Source organism: Drosophila teissieri, chromosome 3L, assembly GCF_016746235.2.
Source record: "Drosophila teissieri strain GT53w chromosome 3L, Prin_Dtei_1.1, whole genome shotgun sequence".
In the NCBI taxonomy this organism is placed as follows: Eukaryota; Metazoa; Arthropoda; class Insecta; order Diptera; family Drosophilidae; genus Drosophila; species Drosophila teissieri.
This window is the reverse complement of record NC_053031.1, coordinates 7,699,903-7,723,808: the sequence shown is the minus strand read 5'-3', so window position 1 is coordinate 7,723,808 and position 23,906 is coordinate 7,699,903. Positions and strand designations below refer to the sequence as shown.

The following is a 23,906-nucleotide window of genomic DNA, read 5'->3' as shown; positions in this document are numbered from 1 at the left end:
AGTGGTTCCAAAAATGTTTCTTGAGTTTCTGCTTTTACTAGCTTTTAAGGATAATTTCCCCTCATTCAACAAAATTTTAAATAAATCAAAAGCTCTTTTATTTTAAAATTTTAGTTGAGACAATTTCTTAAACATAAATTATACTAAAATTAATTTAAATATTATTAATGTATCATGCTATCACTTATTTGTGGTTGAATATATGTAATTGTATATTACTGATTTTAAATCTGATAAAAATTATCCAGCTCTGCCTCTCCTATTTGCTTGCCCATGGCTGTCTGTGTATGTGCTTGTTTGCGGTGCTAAATACTTTGGACCAAGACGACGCCTCTGGGCGCTGGCCACCCCAACTTGGAGTCGAAGCTATAGCTTCTATATCTTTGAAGCCGGTGCTCGGGGCCAGGTGAAAGTCATTTCACGCTGTGTGTAGCGCAAAAGATTAAAATAATAGCAGCGCGTAAATTAAACAGCCCGTTGGAGCCGAAGAGTAGGTGCCAGATGCGGATTTTAAAGGGCAATGGCAAAAAAGGATGCAGGGACATGGAGACGCAGAGCCATTGAAGTGGCAGCCATGGCCACCTCATCCCACCATCACATCCCTCGGTTTAGGGCTGCGGTCTGTGCTAAGACGCTTACCTGGCGCACCTCCACCTTCACCTCCACCTATTATCCTGTCCAGAACTCCCCAGTCCGTCCTGCCCTCCAGGACATTGCCGGCATTGCGTTGTCAGCACTTCATTTTGATCCAACATGCCGCGTGCTTCACTTAATGCGACGACTGCCAGTGAGCCCGCATTTCTGGGGGTGGGGGTGGGTTGGAATGCCATTCGGGTGGGTGGAGGACCTTGGGGTAGGGGTGCAAAAAGCTGCTTCTTCATCATGCACATAACTACAAAGGCGGCTGCATTTCTTTGCCGGGCACAAAAACTTTCGACAGGCGACACAAGTTAGATTGCAAGGAAGAATAGTTTTGAAGAATTTTGTAGAAGTATCTTATTAGTTTACAAAACTATTAGATTTTAAGATGCAATCTATTTAAGAACAAAATTATGTTTCAAAACTAGATAGATATACCAACTGAAAAATTAAAAGAACTAAAAGTAATTAATTGTTTCTGTTGTAAAAAGTACAGGGGTGGAGCTTTATTAAAAGCCAAAATCTGGGATTATCCCTAAGTTAATTCAAGATATCTTTATAAATATCCTTTGGATAATATCCTAACTAATGGAAGACATTTCCTTACACAACTTTTGTCGCCTGCCAGCTGCTGTGCACAACACGTCACGAATGCGTGCGTATTGTGTGCTCCTGCAACTACCTACTGCTATGCGAAGGGGATGCGGAGGGGATGCCAGGATGGGCATGGGGATGCACTGATGTCCTGGGAGGAAGCAGGGGTGTGGAGGGGTGTGGAGAGTCCCAGGTTGCCGCAGTGACGCAGTGATGGTTCGTTGGGCTGCTACCTTCGCTGAGTGTTTTGTGGCTTGTCTTTCCTGCTGCGCATCGAGATCCTTTGCTGCCGAAGCTTGGTTAATGCTTTATGTTTGCCAACTTTCAGCTCTTTGTTCGCGTTCTGTTCGTGTCCTTACTGTTCGTCCTGTACGTCGTCCTGTTTTTGTTATTACTCCGCATTCAGCAAGGTACTTTGCTTTTGTTCGATGAAACGTAAAAATAGCAACAAGCAACGAAAACTCATTTTTAGACAATGCCGCATAATTCCAACGCAATGGAGGCAGTAACGCAGTAAAAGGAAGCAAAAGGACGAAGGCAAAGGCACCAGCATAAGATCCCAACGACTTTTTGTTGTAATGAGGTATTTCCGTTTTGTTGTTACTGCTCATCTTCGCTTTATGCCCCTTACATTTTGCACTTCAACTGAAAAGAATTCCGATACAATTTGATGGATTTTTCGTGTTCTTCACGGACCAATTCAATTTTTATCAGAAAGTTTAATAGTCATTTTTAAGGGAATGCTATAGGTATCCAAATTGCGAATCTTCGGAAACCATAGTTTCACTGGTTTAAACTTAATTTTGAAGTGGTACATGTGTGCGGAAAGTTAGTTTGTGGCATCAGCACTTAGAACAAGTTATATTGGCAATTTGATTACATATATAACATGATATAATTAAATTGAATATTGAGTTCCAACAGATTAATATTCAAATTGCCAAAAATACTAATCCAAACTATGATGTTCTAGAAATTTGATATACCCAAACCTCGGTATACAGACAATTAACTTTAATGTAGCTTATTTCTATGCTAAATCTAGTAACCACATTTTTTTATAGTGCACCTGCTTACTTTTCGTTGCGCTTGCCGTACAAAAGCAACCGCAAGAAGTTTCTTACGGGCTGTCAGATTTTGTAATGAAAGTGGATGCTGGCTGCACCCGTCTCATCCGGATCCGAATCCCAAGCCCATCAGCTCCTCCAGGAGCAACCCTTTTCCCAGCGATTATTCAAGCGCAAAATTTGCGGTAATCTGCCGGCGGACAGCTTGCAGCATATGCAGAAACTTTCTGGCACAGGGGAATCTGTGAACCTGTGAGCAAGTGGGGGATCCTGGATGCCAGGAATCACGCACTGCTTAAACTTTTAACCCTTCAACGTTTTGCTCTTGTTTGCCCAAAAACAAACACGTCCCACATCCTGGCAAAGGAGTGGGGGCAGCCTGTTGCTGACCAAACTGGCAGAGTAATACTTTTGGGGCTGGTCATTTAGGGCCATTTAACCAAGTCAACAATGAAGTCGAACATCTGCCCTCTTGCGCTTTTTTTTTGGCTGAGGGGCAAGCCAACCCGAAAACCAATAAGTGAACAACTTTTTAAGGCAAACATTGGCCACGGCCTATATGATGCCAAATTTGTTAGATATCCAACTTTGTAATATGAACAACCAGCTAGGAAATAATTAAAGCAATCTAATAGACTGAATTGTAAAAGTGTAAAAGCTCATAATTATCGCAAGTACAATTACTTATAGAATTATTTGTACTAGGCAACACAATGCTATAGTCAGCTTTCACATCAGGGCCAGAAATTTGAGCCCAGCTACACACTCGACCCGAATTCATTAAGAAAATGTTCGCAAAAGTGTTCAGCCAAGCACTTCATATGCCATTTAATAATGATTAAGTACTTGGATTCGAGGGGTGGGGGTGGCAATGAGTACGGTTAAATGGAGCGCCTTCTTCGAATGTCATCAAAATCATCACCATCATAAGGAGGGAACCGAACTGAACCGAACTGAACTGAGCTGAACTGTTGACGCATTTTGGTTTCAGGCCTCATTAGCGCCGGGAGTGAAGTAAACCCAAGTCGGCCCGGCCTTCGATACCAAGAGCTCTCAAATTGTGTCAGCATCAGGTGTCAATTTTAATTTACTGCTCCCAGCCGGCTTGTCATCTCTGATGTCTGTTTGCCTTGAGGTGGGGTCCTTGGCTTTGAGTTGGCGGGCTGAGGATTTGGGCACGAAGGATGCTAACCCATATTTTGGTGGCTTGCGGTTGCTGCGGCAATTTCGGTTTTCGCAGGCTTCAGGATGTACATATGTACATACGTATATGTACACACATCCAAAACTCATTGAAGCCTGCGGCTGGAGCCCAACAATTTCATGGCAGATGAACGAGGTTTCCATGCTCATTTATATGCAGACCCAATCCGCAGCCTCGACACATAGCAATAATTGAACGCTTAGCTCGAATGGCCGCAAAAAACCGCTCGCTAATGGAGCATTTAAATATGCGAAAGCCACTGCTTCGCATGCCAATCTAAAAAACCAAATCTCACATGCTATATGGAGGTTTTGAAGTCAGTTGGTTATCAGTTTGTAGATCTCTTCAAGTGGTATGCAGTTTCAAAAAAAGGTCCATATTGGATTTTTGAAAGTGTTAATTAACTCTTAAGTTGACGCTGAGCTTAGTCAACAAATGGCTTGTGAATATGGCTTATTAGTTTAGAATACTATTTGCCCATGAGTAAAAATCAGTTGGAATGTGTAGATTCTAAGAGGTTTAATGCATCACAAGTGGGGGTTTGCGTGGAAAATAAATACCAAGCCATGAGCCAGGCTCACGGGGCAATATCTTCCGCAGGGTTCACGATCCGTCGATTTACTTCTTCAGCAGCAGAGGGGCGGCGGCAGCGGCGACGTATGGGCGGGCCACATAGGGCGAGCTGTAGGCCAGGGGCGAGGTGTAGGCGGCGGCGTAGGGCGTGGCAAATCGGGTGTAGGGAGCGGTGTAAGCGGCGGCCAGAGGAGCAGCGATGGGAGCGGTATAGGCGGCAGCAACTGGAGCGGTGTAGGCGGCGGCAATTGGAGCGGTGTAGGCGGCTGGGAAGGCGGCGCTGTGGGCCACCGAGTGGGCGGTGTAGCTGGAGGCGTAGGGAGCCACGTAGGCGGCACTGCCCACCACAGCCGGAGCGGTGTAAGCCAGAGGAGCCACAAGTCCGGGCTTGGCAGCAGCCACGGCCACAACAGCGAAGAATATAGCAGCCTAAGAAGAGGGAGATTCAATGTGAGTGATACGTAAAATAATATTATAATATATTATTTATAAGACGTTATGATTACTTTCGAAGAATATTACTTGAAAATGGTTTATTGAGCTATTTTAAATTGCAAAAGAAAGCAGAAAAGAACTATTTTGCAACACTTTGTTTTGATTTTAAATAATCTTTTTGTTCTAAGTAGCTTCCTTGTACTTACGATCTTGAACATCTTGATGGATTGGTTTTGTTTTTGGATTGTCACTTGGTGGATGGCCAATGGGTTTGTGATGTCCAACTTCGAGCTGCACGGCTCTTTTATAGCCACTTACACTTTTCGAGCCACTTACCCATGCAGATCACGCTTGTAGATCAGCCATCGATGGTTGCCAAGTCAACGACTTTCGATTGACGTTGCGCATGCGCAATTCTTGGCTACTGTATTCGTTTTTGTTTTGTGGTTGCCCACATTTTTTGTAGTTTTCGTGGTCTAGACCTGACCATGTCTTATTTTTGGTGCGTGCCTGAGCGTCCGTTACTTTGAATCGCCTGGCGATTTGTCCCTGACCTTGACGACTGCAATGGGCTTACAATTTAATGGGTCTTGCGGGTTTAACCGCCACCGAACAGGCAGCTGAAGTTCGAGTGATTTATGAATGTTATGCCGGCGCGACATCAGGAAATTATCAAGTCATTCCGCTCCATTACCATTTTGCCCAATTGCCTATTTGCCTATTTTAATAGACCACAATAAATCCGGCTAATCACCGTCCAATTATCCGCACTCACCGCTGGCAGAAATTAATTAATAAATGTCGCAAATTGCGGGCAAAAGAGCTTAGAACTCACTAATTAGAGATATCGAGTGCAGCCCGCCGTGTGTGGTTAAGCGTACGTCACAAGGATGCACCACCACAAGAGCCACCCATCTCCACCCATATCCACCCACTCCACCCACTCCTTGCTGGCTGTTGAGGAACACATATCCTGATACTCCTGCTGCTGCGCCAGGCTCACACTTGAAAAAGTGTTGAAGCGTGAATTTTGCTTAAAAATGCCAATTACGCGATTTCAGCAACGCAATGGATTGGTGGATGGTGGCGATAAAATGGCACGGAATGGGATTGGAAGAAGCCCTGCTCAAAGGGGGCGGTGCATTCCAGGGGGTGTGGCAGTACACAGGGAGAAAAAATGATTTGAAAGCAACTTATTTCGATATATTATTCCAATGCAAAGATATATTTTAGGCTCTGAATTTAACACATTTGTGTTTATACCAAAGGAAACTTTCTTAAGCAATATCCGATTTGTTTTGAACCTTTTTTGCTGTAGGAGTTGGCTAGACTTTTTTGCGACTACAGCAAATTGTTGCCGTTCTCCTTCTGGTTTGCTTTTCAGGCACCGTCGATGATGATGTTGCAGGCGAAGGATTTGGCGCGCATCCTGCCGCTTCCTTCGCTCCTTTTGTGCGGCTCAAGTGTTTGCCATGTGCCTGCGCATACGAGCCAGCCTATTGCCATCCGTGGATGGGCTCCTTCAGGGATGTGGACGTCGATGTGGATGTGGAGGAGTCTGTGTATGTGGTGTCTACTAAATGCACAATCATGCAGCGAGGAAGTGGGGGCACGTATTGAGCACTGCAAACGGCAACCGCAGGCGGCAAACATATTTGTTTTGACACTTGACTTCCCTTCTGGCCACCAGGCTGCTTTCATTGTCAAGTTTGTGGCGAGGACTTGCTACTGAAATTATTATATTGGTTAATCCGCCTAAAAGCTTTGATGCCACCTCCCCATCCTTCTCCTCCTCCTCTTCCACATGGCAGCCGTTTCGAGTGCCCGCAACTTTCGAGTGCCCCGAACGGGGAGCATATCAAAGAGCAGTCCCCTGGGAGGAGGCAAAGGATTCGGAGTTGGAGCTGGGGATAATGTATATGTATCCGCGAGTGCCGGCAAGTAATTAAAAAGCAAGAAATTTCAACAATAAGTCGCGCACAAAAAATCGCTCCGTTTGACAGGGACAAAGCGTGGGTCGAGGACTTCGGAGCCAAAAGAAGTGAGCAGCGCGTCCTTCTCGACTTCAAGGATATCCATAACTTATTAAAATAACAAAATATATTTATTTAAGTTAAGTATCCACATTAAAAGCTTTGAACAAATACAAGTCAGCAAGCTTCAAATTATATATTATTTAACTATCTTTTTCTTTTATCATTAAATTAAAAATATTAAAAATTAAAAATATGTAAAAATGAGTATACATATGATGGTTGTAATGACCTAGCTACCCAGAAATCCCATTTTATGATGGGCAGCTCGAAGCGGCTTTGAACAAGTTGCGTGAAATATTCGCGGCACTTTTGCCTTTTTACGCCCAGTTCCTGCCCCAAGTTGGGTTTATTGCCGTAATAAAGGCGCAACTGCCTCTGACTTGGCCGGGGTTATGTCTGCATCAGGATCGGGATTGGGTAGGGGTATGGGGGCGTTGGCAGGGGGCGTGGCAGCAGCTGTGCGTGCGCGTTAATGCGTCGTTTAAGTGCCGTAAAAAGCGAACGTCACACATGCCACCCACCGACCACCTCATCACAACAGTCCTAAGCCGTATCCGTCTCCGTATCCACGAGCCCTCATCAAGAAGAAGTCTATTAAAAAATTCTGGTTTGAATTCGTCGAGAAAATGCCAGCGACATTTGAAGGCAGCACGACAAGGGGCAGCCGCCTTTAAGTGGTTTCCACAAATTATTCATGAGAACAAAGCAGTTGTTTGGGGGAGGATAAAGGAGGAGATGATGTGGGAATCATGCGAAAGAGGTTGCCAGGGGTGGCATTAAGTTTTCAATACTCTGCCGAAAAATCACTTGAGTGCTTTCTTGATTGAAATTAAAACTTGTAAGTTTAGTGGAATTTTCAGTGCAAGGGTTGAAGTCTAGATCCAAATTCATAACTTCGCTAGCAATAATATATTTACTTATATTTTAAATGCATAAAGTATATTAGTTCTTAAAGAAAAATTGTATGCGTAAGCCTAAAAATAAAGTTCTCTATTGATATTTATTAACATTATGAGCTTTGAATACTTTTATTTCATAAAATATTCATTTTGAGCGCATTCTTTTCATCAAAGTCACAGGGAATTGGTCTTCCTTAGTTTGCAGTTACTGCATGATAGGAGTATCCATCGAAATCCTTTGCCATTTGCATAGCCACGCCCCAAAGTGGGATTCTGCGATCATAATTGGTTTACGGCCTTTGTTCCGCCTGGTGAACTGACGCATTTCAATTACTCAGCCACCGGTTACAAAGTCAAATCGAATTAGGCCCGGCACGTGCCAAGTGTGCGTGTGCACCACCAACCTACGGATAGGATGGGCTTGGATCGGATCGGGTCGGATTGGCTTGGCTTGGATTGGCATGGCCCACTAAACTGGAACGGAGTCAAAGACTTTGAGCTGCGATGCCAGCGATGCCAGTTGCATGGCAAAACGCGGCCTTCGCGTCCAAGTGGCTTTGGCCACTATATAAGCTGGCCAGCCGGGCGAACTCAACATCAAATCAAGCTCACTGCTTTCTGTAGTCACTACAACCAGAAACACAAAACCCATCAACAATCAACATGAAATTCGTAAGTTCATTGACTATTCTAAGGATTTAAAGGACCTGCCCAATAAGTAGCACTTCAATATATAGTTCGCCGTCTGCTTCTTCGCTGTTGTGGCCGTGGCTGCTGCCAAGCCCGGAATTGTGGCTCCTCTGGCCGCCGCTCCTCTGGCTTACACCGCTCCGGCTGTGGTGGGCAGTGCCGCCTACGTGGCTCCCTACGCCTCCAGCTACACCGCCCACTCGGTGGCCCACAGCGCCGCCTTCCCAGCCGCCTACACCGCTCCACTTGCCGCTGCCTACACCGCTCCAGTTGCCGCCGCCTACACCGCTCCAGTTGCTGCCGCCTATACCGCTCCAGTGGCCGCCGCTTACACCGCTCCAGTGGCCGCTGCCTACGCCGCTCCTGCCGCCTATACCGCTGCCTACACCGCCCCCATTGCCCGTTATGCCGCCACCCCCTTCGCAGCTCCCATCGCCGCCCCAGTGGCTGCCGCCTACACCGCCCCCATCGCCGCCGCTGCTCCCCTCCTGCTGAAGAAGTAAGACGACCGATTGTGAATCCCATCTTGACCAATTTGTGTAAATAAAGAATTGTACATACCCACGACAAGTCAAGCGTGTTTTCTTTATAAAACATACACACTAGAAAATTTTAATGAAGTGTTAAAGAAAACTTAAGAAACAACACTAAGTAAAATTGGGAAAATTATTTTCCATTTGAGAAATATTTGAAAAAGTGTTGTACATACATTTTTAATTATGCATATTTTGTCCCAAAGAATATGCCTTTATTTTGGAGGAACTTCACCATTTCTTTATTCAAACCCTTCTACTAAAAAAAGCATATAAGTTAAAACAGTTTTTGAATAATTACCTGATTAAATTAGCATTATCCAAGCAATAAAAGCATTGTTTGTTATGCTTTCAGTACAGCTGCTTAATGTAAATATGCCAATATGCATAGGTAATCTTATTTTTAGTGTACCACTTGCCCCTTCCGTTGTGCGATTTTCCCGAGGCAAAATGAACTCCTTTGGCTTTGAGCAGTGATGGGGAGCAATTTGTACTCCGCTTTTTCCACTCGGCTCGGTTCAGCTAAGTTCTTATCGAAAGCCAGGCATCTGGCGTCCCGCTTTTCCCGCTTTTCCCGCAGTTCCGCGATTTTCCCCTCCATCTGCACCTAGGCGGCAAGTCTGCGCGTTGCCTTGGCCAGGATTAAACTTTCCATTTAAAAGGATTTCTTTTCTATATGAAATATGCTTCCTTTCAGCGTTTCCTGCGCGTTCCCTGCTGCTTTTCCTTTTCCCTTTTATTTTTTCCTATTTTTTCCCCGCAGCCAGCGGCTGCAGTTAAGTTTTCTGCTCGACTTTGTCCTGCGCGTTGAAAGGGCCGAGTGGAGCCTTCTGCCCCTCGGCGGTATCCTGCTGCTCCTTATCATAACTTTGGCATCGCCCCTCGTCCGGCCAAATCCGCCTTGCTCAGGTGGTAAATGCCAAGTAGTTGTAAAGTTTGCTACCTAAGCGGAAAGGCTAGTAAAATCCGCACAGGGGAAAATGGCTGCTCCATTTTCGCAAGTTCTCGCAACAGATAGCGTCCAAATTTAATGACCTTTTATTCAATAAAACTGCGTGGAGCGCCGTCAACTTTTTGCCTTTGCCACGTTGAATACTACTTGTTGTCGCCCTATCGTGTTTGTCATCCACTTTTTATTTTCGCCCACTTTTTGTTGCCCAAAAGTTGTCAATGGTTGGCGAAAATATGATAAGCAGTGTGGCACAAGTTTTGGGAAAAGGATTTTCCTCGCTTAATGAGCTTAACTTTCTGGGTTTTTAATAAAAAACCAGGTCACAAAATATACATTTGAGCTTTACTTAGATATATTTATTAGAGCAATTTATTGCTCAATTATTTGAAATATATGTATGTAGCTTTCACCTCATGATGCTAACCTTTTGACCTTAACTCAAATTGTAGAATTTACCCATACTGCTATCTTATCCCAAACTAAATAAATTGCAAGCTGAAAGAGTTTTACACCTCGTTAATTGGCTGCCCAAATAAAAATGTAACTATTTTGATCGCCAGCACTGTGGCAATGGCAATTGGCAACCGATGTTTGTATGGCAACTGGCGAAGCAATAAAACCGAGCAAATGAAATTTGTATTCACTTTATATAATTTTGACGATTTTTCAAATCAAATACAGACGCACACACACACACACACGAACCGCACATACAAAGGTCGGATGTGCCAGACATATACATACGTACATACATATGTTAGAAAGATTCCCTTTTTTCGAAACGAACACAATCATGTGCAAACGTGTTTTTCAAATGGATTACATGAATAAAAGATTTATACACGTAAGGTAAATCAGTAGCGGGTTACCAAGATACTAACCGACATCCTGCCCTGCCCGGATTTTCCATGCTCCACCATATTCTCCCGCACTCCTCCTTACTTCTCCCTACTCCACCATACTCCTCCCCACTTTTTCCAAGTCCCTATTCCCAAGTGAAGACGTGCAAGTGAAAATATGCGCAGATGTAAGCAAATTTGAGGAACGACGGAGGGCAAAATGTGCTGGAAAAGAGGAAAAACGCAAACGGAAAGTCCCACAGAACCTGGCTGAAGGTAGATGATGCCTCTTGCCATTTATTGATTTGTTTATCATTTTATGTATTTATGCCGCTTTGATTTCAGGCGCCAAATCGAATCAAGCGAGGGAAAATAAAGCATTACCAACAGGATTATTCCGAGCACACACAAACAGGGCATGGAAATGTTCGCTTTGAGTTTCTTATTACTTTTCGATTTTATTTTAGTTTATTTTAGCACTTTTCGAGTTGACAGGTTTTTGTTTTAGTTTTTTTTACTTTTTACGATGCTGCTTTAATAATAATCTTAAAAGCATATATGTATGTATATTTTAAATGAAAGCTATAGATTTGCGTAATAAAATTTAAGAACAACCATTTTACAAGGCACACTTTAAGTTTTATATTAGTAATAGCTCCAAAGCAATTACACTCAGTAGAAGTAATAATTTATATTTACCAAACAAAAAGTTATTAATTTCTTACAATCAAGTTACGTTTATAAATCCAATCACACTGCTGCTGAAACATTGCTGCGTTTTTAACAAAACTGTACACAAACTCGGAATACCTACGAATCTACTGAGTATTCCAGTTAGCCCGCAGCGGCAGGATTCACCGTCCTAAATACGAGTAGTAGGGATACGTGGCGTATGCGCCATAAACCGGTGCATACGCATACGCCGCGTAGGCCGGATAGCTGGCATAGGCCGGATAGTAGGCGGCGGAGGCGGAGGAGGGAGTCAGCCAAGAGGCACCCGCTCCGGTGGCATAACTCACTGGCGTCGTGACCAACAGCTGGGGCTTCGCCTGGCTCAGAGCCACGAGCAATGCGAACTGGCAGGATTATTGATAGGTTTGAAATGTCCACAATTCTACGAATCCACATATCCACAGTTCGGCGCACTCACCATTAAGACCTTGACCAACATGGCTCCCTTTCGATGACTGCTCCTGCGGACTGGACTGGACTGGACTGGCTGTACTGGACTGGACTGGCTGGCTTGGCGAACGAAATTCAAAATTTAACTGCTCGATTGGACGGGCTAGTCAATCATATTTATAGCCTTTGGCTGGATGGCATGGGCATCGGATCACATCGGATCGGACCCAGAGAATCGTCAGAGAATCGTTGAGAATCGGGGAGAGAGCCGGAGAAGTTGGGACATCATTAATATTGCTAGACCTGAGCACGCTGAGTGGCATAAATTATATTCTTAATGCTATTTGAAATTGCTGAGAAAGAATAAATATAAGACAACGACCAATAAGCATGTTCAATTGATGAAATTTCGTGTACTCTGTGGGTCATCAAATGGTCGTTAAAATGTGATTGAAAAAAGGTTATTGTACAAAATTAATGACCAAAAAGAAAATACAAATGTGTCGATAAAAAAGCAAAAATTCCCAAATATATATAATTTGGAAAGCACATAATCACCGAGTCCTTTTTTGCAAAACAAAAACTCTTTAGAAGAATATTATCTACTTTACAAGCTTTGCTTTTTATTTCAAGATACTTTAATTTGTATACAAATAAAAACAAGAGAGAACGCTATAGTCGAGTTCCCCGACTATCTGATACCCGTTACTCAGCTAGTGAAAGTGCGAAGGAGTCTTCAGCACTGACAGTGTTTGGCGGTTTGTGGGCGCTAGAGTGGGCGTGGCAAAAAGTTTTTTGGCACATCGATAGAAATTTAGAAGACTAATACAAAAATGAAAAAATATCAAAACATTTTTCAAAAGTGTGGGCGTAGCAGGTTTGGGCGGATTGTGGGCGTTAGAGTGGGCGTGGCAAAAAGTTGTTTGGCAAATCGTTAGAAATTTATAAGACTAATACAAAAATGAAAAAATATCGAAACATTTTTCAAAAGTGTGGGCGTGGCAGTTTTGCGCGGTTTGTGGGCGTTACAGTGGGCGTGGCAACATGAATCGACAAACTTGCGCTGCGTCTATGTCTCAGGAGTCAGTATGCTTAATCTCAACTTTCTACCTTTTGTAGTTCCTGAGATCTCGACGTTCATACGGACAGACAGACGGACAGACGGACAGACGGACGGACAGACGGACGGACAGACGGACGGACAGACGGACGGACAGACGGACATGGCCAGATCGACTCGGCTATTGATCCTGATCAAGAATATATATACTTTATATGGTCGGAAACGCTTCCTTCTGCCTGTTACATACTTTTCAACGAATCTAGTATACCCTTTTACTCTACGAGTAACGGGTATAATAATAATAATTATAGAAATGGATAAAAATGTATCCCATATCTACTCTCTCGATTTCAACCAAATTTGGCTCTGCTTCCGGCTGCGTCACAAAGTTTGCCAAACACCAAACAATTCCACAGCCGCATTTGAAACAAAGGGTATTTGTTCCACAATTGATGGCTAGCAGCGAATGCCGCGCCGCCTTCTTTGGACTGTCATTCATTACTACAGGTAGAACCGCCCTACCTGACTCACTGTAGCCCACCATATTCCCCCTCAGAAGCTGGCACTTTGCATAAAATATTTGCGTTTACTTAGACGTTGTAAAAATTATAATTACGTGTGCGTGCCTGCCATGCACATGAGCCCATGAAATCGGGGATTGAAACGAAACCATATTTTGCGATCACTACGCTTAGATAAGACCCCATTCCCCATTCCCAATACCCAATTTCCAAGGGTGACGTCTTGCTTAAAGCCTCCGGTCTAGGACAACAGTGGCGCTTTAAGCCATAACTGCCAGCTGAATTTGCAACCGAGCAAACACATGGCCAGCGATGGGCAGGGTAGCGAAGGGTAGCATCGTGTTTCGCAAGCTATAAATAATTAATTAAATCCGACGTAGACGAGTTTAATGCAAAGGGAAAGGGAGAAGGAGAGGGATGGAAGAGGGCAAGGGGAAGGGGAAGGGTTTGTGAGACGACAGAGCGTTCTATGCAAATTTCCGAATATAGACCGTAAATTCACAAGCCAAACGAAGCCCGATGAAGCCATCACTTATGCCCTACCTATAACTGCGCTCAGTGTACATTGTACCCTATATACTAGACGCTTATGCTGTCATAATTATATATGTGCATATATATACATACATATATTCGATACTTTGCGGATATTAAGTTGCGGCAAGTTCACTGACCACCGATGGACTTCAGTGGCGGCCACGCCCAGCCAACTCGATGGAAAGTATAGTGCTTTGGAAAACTGCTTTTAGCGACAGTTTTCGTTTGCCTTTTTCCCGGCATTTTCCTCAATTTTTTCTTTTTTGCTTTTTGTATTCTTTACTGGCTGGCTTTGCTGCTAATTCCCTGCTTGCTTACAAAATGGCAAATAGTCGCAGCTGGCAGCCATTTTTCTTATACCCTCGAAAATTGGAGTTTATGAGTATTATATATTAGTATACAAGTTTTATAGTAAACTTTTAAATGGATTATATTCTTAGATTATTATAATCCCAGATCTATGAAATTTACTTTTCATTCCATCACTCATTAAACCTCAAAGGGTATGCAAATGGTCCATTATAACCCGGTAGCATAGCTACTGTTTCTGGTTTTCGCAAAGCTGCAACGGAAACATTGCATAATTAAAAAATAGCTGCTGTTTACGAGTAGATTGTTTGTTTATTGTGTAGTCATCGCCAGCTTTGGTTCCTTCCCCCCCAACTCCCCTTTGGTTTGTATCCCTTTCAGCAGTTCTTAATTTAATAAAGCGTAGTATTTGAATTAATTAATGAGCAGCGCAGCTCGCGATGTAAACGATGTAAGCACAGGTGCAAAATGTTTACAAATACAGGTGCGAGAAAAGTTACGGTTTCGCAGGATGCTTCACTGGAACAGTTGCTCCTTCTGGCGGAGCAGTGACTCGAGATCTTTGGCTAGCTGGTCGTGTTCATCGTCCAGGCGTTTGAGCATCTTGTTAAGGACTTCCGAGCTGATGATTCCGCAACAGCTGGTCTTGCATATTTCCTTGATTTTGACCAGGTGGACCATTCGCTCCCGCTGCAGCTCCTCTTGCAGCTCCAACTGGTGGCGCATCAGCTGCAGATCGTCCTCGTCGTATGATGGTTTCTTTGCCAAGATGATCCTGCGATAATTACGCCAGGTGCGGCGTTGACAATCCATCACCTTGCGGCGATACCACTGGAGTGCCACCCTCTCAAATCTTCGATCCAGAGCCTGCAGTTCCACGAAATCGCGCAGTCCACATTTCTGGAAACAGGTTTTGAAAAATCTCAACTGTTTGGATTTTCCCCGCCAGCGTTTTAGCCGTGCCAAGGCACGATAGGCACCAATTATAAAGCCACTGGCTCTCTGTTCAGCTTTCCTGGTATCCATTGGAGGATCAGGCATGTCCTTCACATCCTTCATCGTGCCATCCAAGTTGTAGTACGCCAAACACTCGATACGCAGCTTTTCCCTACGAATCAGCAATTGCTGAACAGTAATGTCCTCAAAACTTACGGAAGGATGGCATTTGCTTCCTGTTTGCCTGGCTCGCTGAGGAGAAACCTCCTTCCGAATTCTACTAAACTTCTTTGGTGGCGGAGGCGGCGGAGGCGGTGGAATCTTCGGCTTGTGTCCTGTTGGTGCGACACATTTCGGTTCGATTGTCTTTTTCAGACGTTCGGCCATTTCCTCAAAGCATTCCTTCAAATTTTGTACAGCACATGATCTGCGATTGACCTGATCTATGACATTGGTGATCTGATTGATTTTCTCTTGGGATAAGGGACTGGAGGAACGGGTTCTTCCGCTTGCTGGTTGATCACTCTTGGACGCACTACTGCTTGAGTTTTCTTGGCAGTTACTTCTTATATTTTCCTTTGCACTTATGTCAAAGGTCATCCTCGGGGACTCATCCTCCAATGACTGGACCCTCTGCCTCACACTAAGTCTATCCGGCACATGGTCGCAGTCGGAGTCAGTCCTTGGAGCATCTAAGCTTTCATTCGAGCCTGAGGATCGCGTGTTCGTTTGCCGAATCACCGTCACAATGCTGGCAAAACTGCTGGTCGTGGGTTCCTTTTCCGAGGGCTCGGCAACCTCCTTGATGGGTGTCAGATTCCTAGGTCGTAATATTTGTGTGGAGCACTTTTTGAGCAGTGCATTCCATGCACGTGAGGATGATCTACCAGCAGCAAATGGCTGCTGCGCCGAAAGATTTGTGGTGTCTTTCTCCTTAATTACTTTCTTACATGGCTGGCCTCTGTACTCATCCAAAATGGCATTCAGATTCCTACTGCAGTTGCGCATATCCGTGAACGGCTCCTTGAGCACTCCAAAGTCCTTGATGTGGCCATGCATGAGCAGCATCAGGCTGTTCCGGGCCAACTTCTGGCTGAGCGGTGTCCTCTCGAACACCTTCATCCACCTGGCCATGATGAGGCGATCCGACTGCTTAGCCCGTGCCTGATCGACATCCTTGTAACTGGCCACCTGCTGCCTGAAGTGGCGATCCAGTAACTCCTCGCTTGGTTCCTTCATGGCCAACGGAATCCACTGTTTTATTTATCAAAACAGTACTTATTTCTCTGGAAAATTTGAATGTTTTGAGTAAAATGAACGCGCTGACTGAAGTCGGGAAAGGAAATGGGGAAATATAAGTGGGATTAGTGGCTTTACTCGGCGACTGTCAGCAAGCGCTTCTCAACCGCAGAAAGTGGAGCTCAGGGTTTCTCAGGGATGCGTCAAGTGGTGGGCCCAAGTCTGGTAACAAGCACAAGGAGCGGCGACACTACACTGAAAAAAAAGGAAACAAAGACTCGTAAGAAAGTCTATAATTTTGTAAAGAATATTAGAAATGGATATGTATAATAATTTCAAGACCACTTCATGGATTTATTTGTCTAAGCATCATGTGCGTTTCGTCACTTGGCGGTATTACAGAAAACTATATTTATGTTACCTCACAAATAGTGGATTGTCCGTAATTTGCCTATGGTCATTTTGAAACAATGAATTATGAGTGTAACAGCAGTGGCAACAAAACAGTATGCGGTTGCCACGTAAATTTTCATTAGCGCAGCGCGCGTATAAATTAGGAAAATGAAGCAGCAGCGGCAGCAGCAGCAGGCACTTGAGTGCACCGCAACCTCCATCAAGATGCCCCCCTGTGGGGTGAGTGGGTGGCGGATGGGCGGCTTAACCGCAGCAATAACAACAGCGAATGCGCTACGTACATACATACATACATACATAGGTAGGTGCTGCGGCTTGTGGCGAACTGTGAGCAAAAGTTGCAAACGACCGACTGCCTGCATAAATTTATATTGTTAAACATGAGCTAGAAAATAGCACGCGCAGCCTGTCAAAAGAAAGCAAAAACAACAAGAGCAAAGAAATGGCCTGACATGCAAAAAGCGGTTGGAAAGAAGTTAAGTAAATGCATAACGTACCTCGTATAAATAGAATACCTTAGTTATAGTGCTGAGTTCCAAGTGCTGAGCAAGGCTAACAAAAGACCTTTCACGCAATAAGATCCTATGAAATTGCTCTTTATTTTATGCAAATTCCGACTTGTAATGCTACAAAGCAGTGTTAAAACTCTGTTTTTGACAAAAAGATCATTGTCATATGAGAAGATAAACAATAAAAGGTTCATGTTTTTTCCGTTATAACTAAAACTGTTAATGTTATGTTTGGAATTTGCATCAACTTTATTGACAGTCTGGCAACACGGAGACTGTTATTGGATTTTAAGCTGTATTGGTCACACTACAGCTTCCTTTTTTTTTAAGCACGCGTGTTTTGCTTTGTTTTTTTTTAGTTTAAGCCAAAAATGGATTTTGAGAGCAAGTACTGCACCAGTCATCTAAATGGCACTATTTCCATAACTACGCGCAAGGTCCTTGATGAAAATCAGAAATCCTTGTTGGAGGAGGGAGAGGGCGAGGTGAGTTTCTAGTGAAGCATCAAGTCTCAAAGTTTCGAGAATCACTTGTACGCTTCCAGCTGTTTCTCACGTGCATATCCAAAGACCAGCGCTGTTCTCCGGAGAGGATTGTGGAACTGGCCAGCGAACTGGGTGAGGTTTACGTGCTGCGCTATAAGATAGATTTTTCGGGCAAATCGCGCGGCTACGCCTACTTGCAATATATCAATGCGCCCCTCAAGGAAGCAGCCCTGGAATAGTAGGTTTTCGGTTATGATTCAGACATAAAATCACACTAACCTTAATAATCTCAGTCTGCCAATGCGATTTCGCAAACTCAACCTGCCCATAAAGGTGGAGACATCGATGAACAACCGCGAGCTGGTGCTCCACCGGGTGGAATCGTCGCTTAGACCATGGCAAGTTTACCAGAAGATGCTTGAGATACATCCCTTCACTATCCTTCGAGTGTACGAGTACCGACTCGACAAGTTCTTCTATATATTTGGGTACCGCAACAATGACACGGCCGCAAGTGCACATAAAAGAGTGAGGAATGCGATCAGGAAGTTTGGCAAGCGTGCGCACATCGCCTGGTTGAGTCAGGAGCACATCTTGAGCGGAGTCCAGGGAAGCTCCTGTTTCCACCAGGAACTAAGCCAAAATCTAAGACAAAGGGGCTGTTTCAAATTTTAAGGCGAAGTGGTCGAATCTCTTATCAATTAAGTTATTTACGGGTTGCTATAAACTAATCTATTAAGCTCAAAGTATATAGAAGACAGTAAGATAATAGAATTCTTAAATGTTGTATTAATAATTTCCCTTTTTTTTTAAACACCTTTTAAAGTAAAATGGCGTACCTTTCAATAAGTAAACCATTTATTGGTGAAAGAAGGTGTTTTTAGATTTATGTGTGTACGTTTTTGTAATATGTGGAATTTAAAACCAATAATATAAGCGATATTCGAAGCTAATTTCTTGTAATCTCTCTTAGAAATTTAAAGTCAAATGGTACTTGTATATCTGAATTCTATAGCTTGGCAAAACTATCAAAGCACATTTTGTAAGTTATGTTGCTGCCTATGCAAGTAAAACATGAACTTTCACCAGTTGTAAGGACAGAGTGAATTTATACACAGCATTGTCCTGGCAAATTCTTTTGGCCCGCAGCTCCTCAGTCTGACGAAATGCAGCCGCAGCTTGTTGACTTCATTAACTCTGGGCAAAAACAGCGAGCAGCCATAAAAGTATGAAAAACAACAACGACAGCGGAGCTGCAGTTTTTCACATGCAAATTAATGCAGTGTCTTCGGAGTGGCGGAGTGGCAGTCAGGACTTTCAGGGCGATGCGACAACCTGCGGCATAATGCAATTAAATGAGTGCAGCGAGCAGGAGTCGACGGTAGCCTCCGGCTGGCATTGTGTTGGACACGGAGTCTGGGTACTGCCTCTGATCGACGGACAGGAGAAGAGGGAGCGCAAGTCATCCGTCAGACGAAGGATGCACAGGATGAGGGACAGGTCCGCTGCGCATTCTAATGCGATTGCCGCACTTGACGGGATGTCGTGGCAGGCGGAAACGGATGTTGTTGTCCTGCTCAGTCCCGCACGGTTGCAATTAAATTAGAGCCTCAAATCGAAATGCAGTCGTAACACGATGATGTAAAAATAAGAAGCGACTGGCGGCAGCCTCATAAATATTCATTAAATTAAGCTTAAGTCGAGACATCCTCTCGGCGTATTCAGGAAAAACAAGCCGAGCTGAATGTTTTCCAAAATCATTTGCATTAATTTGTTAATTCAAGCGCGACAGCCACGCCCCTGTTCACTCACTTAAAGCCCATTAAAATTTCAAAGCCATGCGAGGGATTGTGCGAAACTTAACCCATTGGCTGGCAATCCCCAGCTCAAAACACTCCTCCGCTCGCCGTCGAAGGGTTAAAGTCATGAAGCCGCATCTGTGACGCAATTACAAAGGCTCGAAGTTTGCTTCTAATTTTGCTCTACTTGCCATCATGCAGTCAACCGTTTTTCAACTCACAGGTGGTAGCAAAATAATAGTTTCCACAAAATATGTGAAATATGCGAAATCGAAGTTAATTTCATAGTTAAGAGCTCAGTAGCCGTAAGAATTGTACTTTACATGCTTGAAAAAACAGAGATATAAAATATATTACACTATTATTACATGATAATCTTATGGTGGTGTCTCTGTTTTCCTGGTCACCACTGTAGTGTGACCCATTTTCGAGTCTGCGATGGAGGGCAACTCAGCCAGAGCTTACCTGGTTATTGCGGCAAGTGCCAATATTTGCCTTTTGATGCGAGCGGCAAAGAATATGAGGGGGATGCAGTGATGTAGTGTGGCCGAAGGAGCGGGATTGGGGGCCAAAAGTCAAGTGGGGGAGTGGGAGAAGCGAGAAGCGCCTGCCAACTGACACAGTTTGTTTAGGCTTTAAGGCGGTCGGTCCTTGGATTTGGGTCACAGATTGCCTGGGACAAAGGAGGCAAAGGAATGGGATCCGGAGGTCCTGTCGCCGGAAAGCGAAAGTTATGCACATATTGAGTTCAAGCTTTAAGGGGAGTGTGCCAGTCCAATTTCTTGCCGCTTTCAGCTTTTTGAGTGCGGTTTTAGTTCCGTTCCTGGCCCTTTTCCATTTTCGTGCATTTCTCTAACCGCATCTGCAGCAAAGAGCATGACAGATGTGCATGATATAGCGCGGTGGAGGAGAATGAGGATGTGGCACTGGCTACGGACGCGGATGTGGTAAGGTTGAGGACGAGGATGGGAATGGGAATGGGGATAAGGGAGGAGGGAGAAGCTGCAAACCTCCAGCACTTAACGCGAATTTTGGGATGATTTTTTAAGCAACTTGTCGTTGGCTTGGAAATGCCATTACCGACATGCATGATGCATATGGATGATTCTGCTTGTTTTTTCTGGGCCCCCCATTCGCCATTTCCATCCTCCGCTGGCTCTGGTTTAGCCAGATGGAGTGCGAAGCATGATTGTCGGATGGCAAGAATTTAATATGAGCTTTCGGGGAGCGTCTTTAAAAAGTTAGCAACTAGTTTGCCGCTGCAATTTGCATATTAAGCAGACCTGAAAGACTGAAATGTTTTCATAAATGCTGGAAGCGCGGCAGCTGCGAGTATAAAAAGCCAGATTAACTTTTGTTGGCAGCCAATTAAAAAATATTTTATCATACCAAGTGTTTTTATGTTGAATGAAAAGTAAACGCAAGTCAATTAACTTACAATCACAAGGTAAAAGATTTAAAACAAGCAAACAAGTTTTTTTAAGTTCCATTAATCAATGCTCTTCCATAAAATTAAAGATTATAAAACTATATTTTCATTTCCTTTGGTGAAACTCAAAATGAATATATTTTAATGTTATAAGGACTTGATTTTAAGAGCACTTATCATCAACTCAGTGCTAGCAACAAAAAATTTATTTTGTTGTAATTTTCTTTGACAAACTTTCCCTACCCTCGCCCATATTTTATTAATCAATTCAACTTAGTCGCCAAAAATTATGAAAATTCCCCCCAGATGCTGCTCGACTGCGTTGAAAGCCGAAGTTGACAATGAGTGCTGAGGAAGGCCAAAAGTGTCAGAAGTTAAAACAACACTTTTATTGACTTTTACGTAATGCCTTCCTCAGGGTTCTTGCTTTTTTTTTTGTGGCTTGGGACTAGCACTTTGGATTACACAAATTAATGAAAAACTTGTGGGCGTTACCCTGTCCGAATAGGAAGTATATAAAACACAACAATATTTACTTTTCATAAGTCGAACGGAGGCAGGACTAAGAGTAGGAGTAGGAGGTCCTGGATGTCGTATTAAAAAATTGCCAACAGCAGCCGGTGGGAACAGTTGTTTCCGCTGGCAAATGAGTTTACGAGCGTGTCGTCGTGTCCTGGCTGCTTTGTTTATGCTGCATATTAAATAAATTTGACATCCGCCATGGATGGAAGTCCTGCGGCTCTGGTTTTCGTCTTCGGAGTGGTTGTGGCAACTTTGCCATTTTGCTTGTTGACAATAAAATAACATTTTGCACTCACTTAGCCCAGCTGGGCTTTTACCCACTTTTCTGGCCCTACTTGCCATCATTCGAGAGTTTTAATGAAAAAAGTTTTCCAACTGCGAAGCATATGAAAATCGCTCATATTTTTGGTCCGGAAATTGGCATGCAATAGAGTTGATTTCGGTGCGCAATTTATTGTATTTACATACATATACATACATATATACGAGTACGAGTCTGTCTGCCTTTGTATGAAAGCGGCTTCATTAAAATGTACACTTGATCATTGCTTGAATTTCTTGTGCAAACTTTCCATGGAGGAGCGTGCAAGGATGTGGCATAACAATATTACGCATACGCAACGTGAGCTGAGCCGAGCCGAGCTGAGCTAAGGCTGTTGCTCCATCGGAAGCCCGATGCTGGTAGCTGATTGTCAGCCGCTCGTGGCATTGCAAATCAATCAATAAAACGCCAGGGCAAGTCAATCGTAAGGAATTTTACGCAACACACAATCAAACGCATATTGCTTTCAGAAAAGCACACTGTGCAAAGCGATTAACCCTTGTTGAATGCGATATATAAAGTTAGTTACTAAATTATCAAGTCAAGTCATTGGCTAAAGATTTGTACATAGTATATATAGTTTTGATACATAATATGTACAACTAATATTCCCGAGAAGTTTACAAGTTTTTAAATAATAATAGTTTTATTGATATAATAAGTTCCCATTTAATACTTGGCATATTTACCCTTTTATAATTGTGTTATAATAGTAAATGACCGTGCATCATATGAATTATTTAAGGTCTAGTTATAATTGAATTCCTTGGACATTTAATGTGTTCCAATTAAATAAGTGGCATTTAAATCTGCTAATTGGTCAATTTCTCGATTTTCCTGCAGTGTGCGAAATTGTGAAATTCTATGCGCAATATTGAAGCAGCTGCTCATACTTTAGCTAACATTCCATTCCGATGGAGAGTCAAACGGTCCAACTGACGAGTTGGACGGACGGACAATCGATTATTTGCAGAGTGCGAAATAAAACGTCAAATGAAATAAAACAGGACGGTCTGAAATGCACAAAAAAAAAATATATATAGAAATGTATTTGCCATATACCATATACCCATGGATGGCTATGCTTTGGCATTGGCTCCTGGCATCGGATTCCTTTAGTCGAACGGCAATTTAATTTCAATTCCTCCGTTGCCAGGCTGCACTCTCTGTGACTTTCTCCATCTACGATTTCAGATTATTTATGGTGCAATAAAAAATATACATACACATGTATATATACTCCAACCAGGAAAGGCAAGAACTTTGCATTAGCATAGCAACAATATTTACCGACTCTTTTGTCCTTGCCACAATTTCGTTGCGAAATTTCATTATGAACGGATGTCGCTTAAGTGCACATTGAATTCAATTAGAGCCCGACAACCCATGCAATTCTGCATCTGTATGTGCATGTTCTCATAGAATCCGTATAGTTTGTGGATATATCTAAGGATTCAAACCTGCCAATTGAATATTGAATTATAAAATATTTCGCACACAGACTCGCACTCTGCAAACATGTCCTTCTGAGGAACAGGACATGGAAAACCGCAGTCAGATGTCGGCTCTGTGAGAGTGGGTGCGGTTCAGATTGGAAGGCGCTACATTAAGAAGTCAACCCATCCTGGGGCAAATGTAGCTATTCCAACTGGGAATTTGGTACCCTTTCTGGGGGCACTCTGTACGTCGCAGGTTCCTGCGACAGGTTCCTGGACAACTTTCACGGGCACCTTGTAAGGTTTTATTCTGGGCACCTTGTTGGGGAAACAGTGCATGGATCACCTTGTACGTTGTATATTAATAATAGCTCTTAGAAATATCTCTTTTATAGCCATCCTGCTTGTATAGTCTAATTTATCAACGGCAATATTTTATAATAAAGTTCTAATTATCTTTAAGATAGTAAATTATTTGCCACCTAAATAAATAGATTTACTCCTTATTAGGTCGCCTTGTGACATTATTTTCCCACTGCATTGTACTTAAACGGTTTAATTGCACCTCAATCAACCATCCAGAAAATACTTAAAAGATATATATCCGCAAGTACGACCCATTCACTTCTGAGATTCCATACCCTTGGGCCATCTTTGTTTAATGTGTCTACATAATAGCGTTCACCGACTTCCATTGGGCTGCATGTTGCTGGATGCCTTCTTTCCGCCTCGAAATTTGGTCTGGGCCTGGCCAAGATGCTGTGCGAGCGTTTCCTGCATCCTGTCGTTTCCTGTGCCCCAC

General features: G+C 43.4%; 5 protein-coding genes across 7 annotated transcripts; 2 read left to right on the top strand and 3 right to left on the bottom strand.

Annotated features, from left to right (window-relative positions):
- Positions 1 to 4,122: 4,122 nt before the first annotated feature.
- Positions 4,123 to 4,730, bottom strand: LOC122616518 (vitelline membrane protein Vm26Ab). The gene is made up of 2 exons (XM_043791995.1): positions 4,719 to 4,730; positions 4,123 to 4,506 (listed from the first exon to the last, which is right to left on the bottom strand). The coding sequence occupies exons 1-2, from the start codon at positions 4,728 to 4,730 to the stop codon at positions 4,123 to 4,125; spliced, it is 396 nt and encodes a 131-aa protein (XP_043647930.1).
- A 3,380-nt stretch (positions 4,731 to 8,110) lies between these two features.
- Positions 8,111 to 8,646, top strand: LOC122616512 (vitelline membrane protein Vm26Ab). The gene is made up of 2 exons (XM_043791989.1): positions 8,111 to 8,119; positions 8,185 to 8,646. Exons 1-2 carry the CDS (start codon positions 8,111 to 8,113, stop codon positions 8,638 to 8,640), a joined length of 465 nt encoding a protein of 154 aa, XP_043647924.1. The 3' UTR covers positions 8,641 to 8,646.
- Positions 8,647 to 10,959: 2,313 nt separating this feature from the next.
- LOC122617613 lies at positions 10,960 to 11,719 on the bottom strand. Of its 2 annotated transcripts, XM_043793539.1 has the most exons (3): positions 11,612 to 11,719; positions 11,276 to 11,537; positions 10,960 to 11,219 (listed from the first exon to the last, which is right to left on the bottom strand). In XM_043793539.1, exons 1-2 carry the CDS (start codon positions 11,630 to 11,632, stop codon positions 11,316 to 11,318), a joined length of 243 nt encoding a protein of 80 aa, XP_043649474.1. In that variant the 5' UTR covers positions 11,633 to 11,719; the 3' UTR covers positions 10,960 to 11,219; positions 11,276 to 11,315. The 2 variants fall into 2 exon arrangements, with proteins under 2 accessions (XP_043649474.1, XP_043649473.1); XM_043793538.1 differs by having other exon boundaries at positions 10,962 to 11,537.
- A 2,607-nt stretch (positions 11,720 to 14,326) lies between these two features.
- On the bottom strand, positions 14,327 to 17,241 carry LOC122617117. 2 transcript variants are annotated; one of them, XM_043792825.1, is made up of 3 exons: positions 17,100 to 17,241; positions 16,327 to 16,443; positions 14,327 to 16,235 (listed from the first exon to the last, which is right to left on the bottom strand). In XM_043792825.1, exon 3 carries the CDS (start codon positions 16,186 to 16,188, stop codon positions 14,530 to 14,532), a length of 1,659 nt encoding a protein of 552 aa, XP_043648760.1. In that variant the 5' UTR covers positions 16,189 to 16,235; positions 16,327 to 16,443; positions 17,100 to 17,241; the 3' UTR covers positions 14,327 to 14,529. The 2 variants fall into 2 exon arrangements, with proteins under 2 accessions (XP_043648760.1, XP_043648759.1); XM_043792824.1 differs by having other exon boundaries at positions 14,327 to 16,443.
- Positions 17,242 to 17,434: 193 nt separating this feature from the next.
- LOC122617633 (probable RNA-binding protein 46) lies at positions 17,435 to 18,351 on the top strand. The gene is made up of 3 exons (XM_043793559.1): positions 17,435 to 17,596; positions 17,656 to 17,834; positions 17,890 to 18,351. The coding sequence occupies exons 1-3, from the start codon at positions 17,483 to 17,485 to the stop codon at positions 18,269 to 18,271; spliced, it is 675 nt and encodes a 224-aa protein (XP_043649494.1). The 5' UTR covers positions 17,435 to 17,482; the 3' UTR covers positions 18,272 to 18,351.
- The last annotated feature ends 5,555 nt before the right edge of the window (positions 18,352 to 23,906 follow it).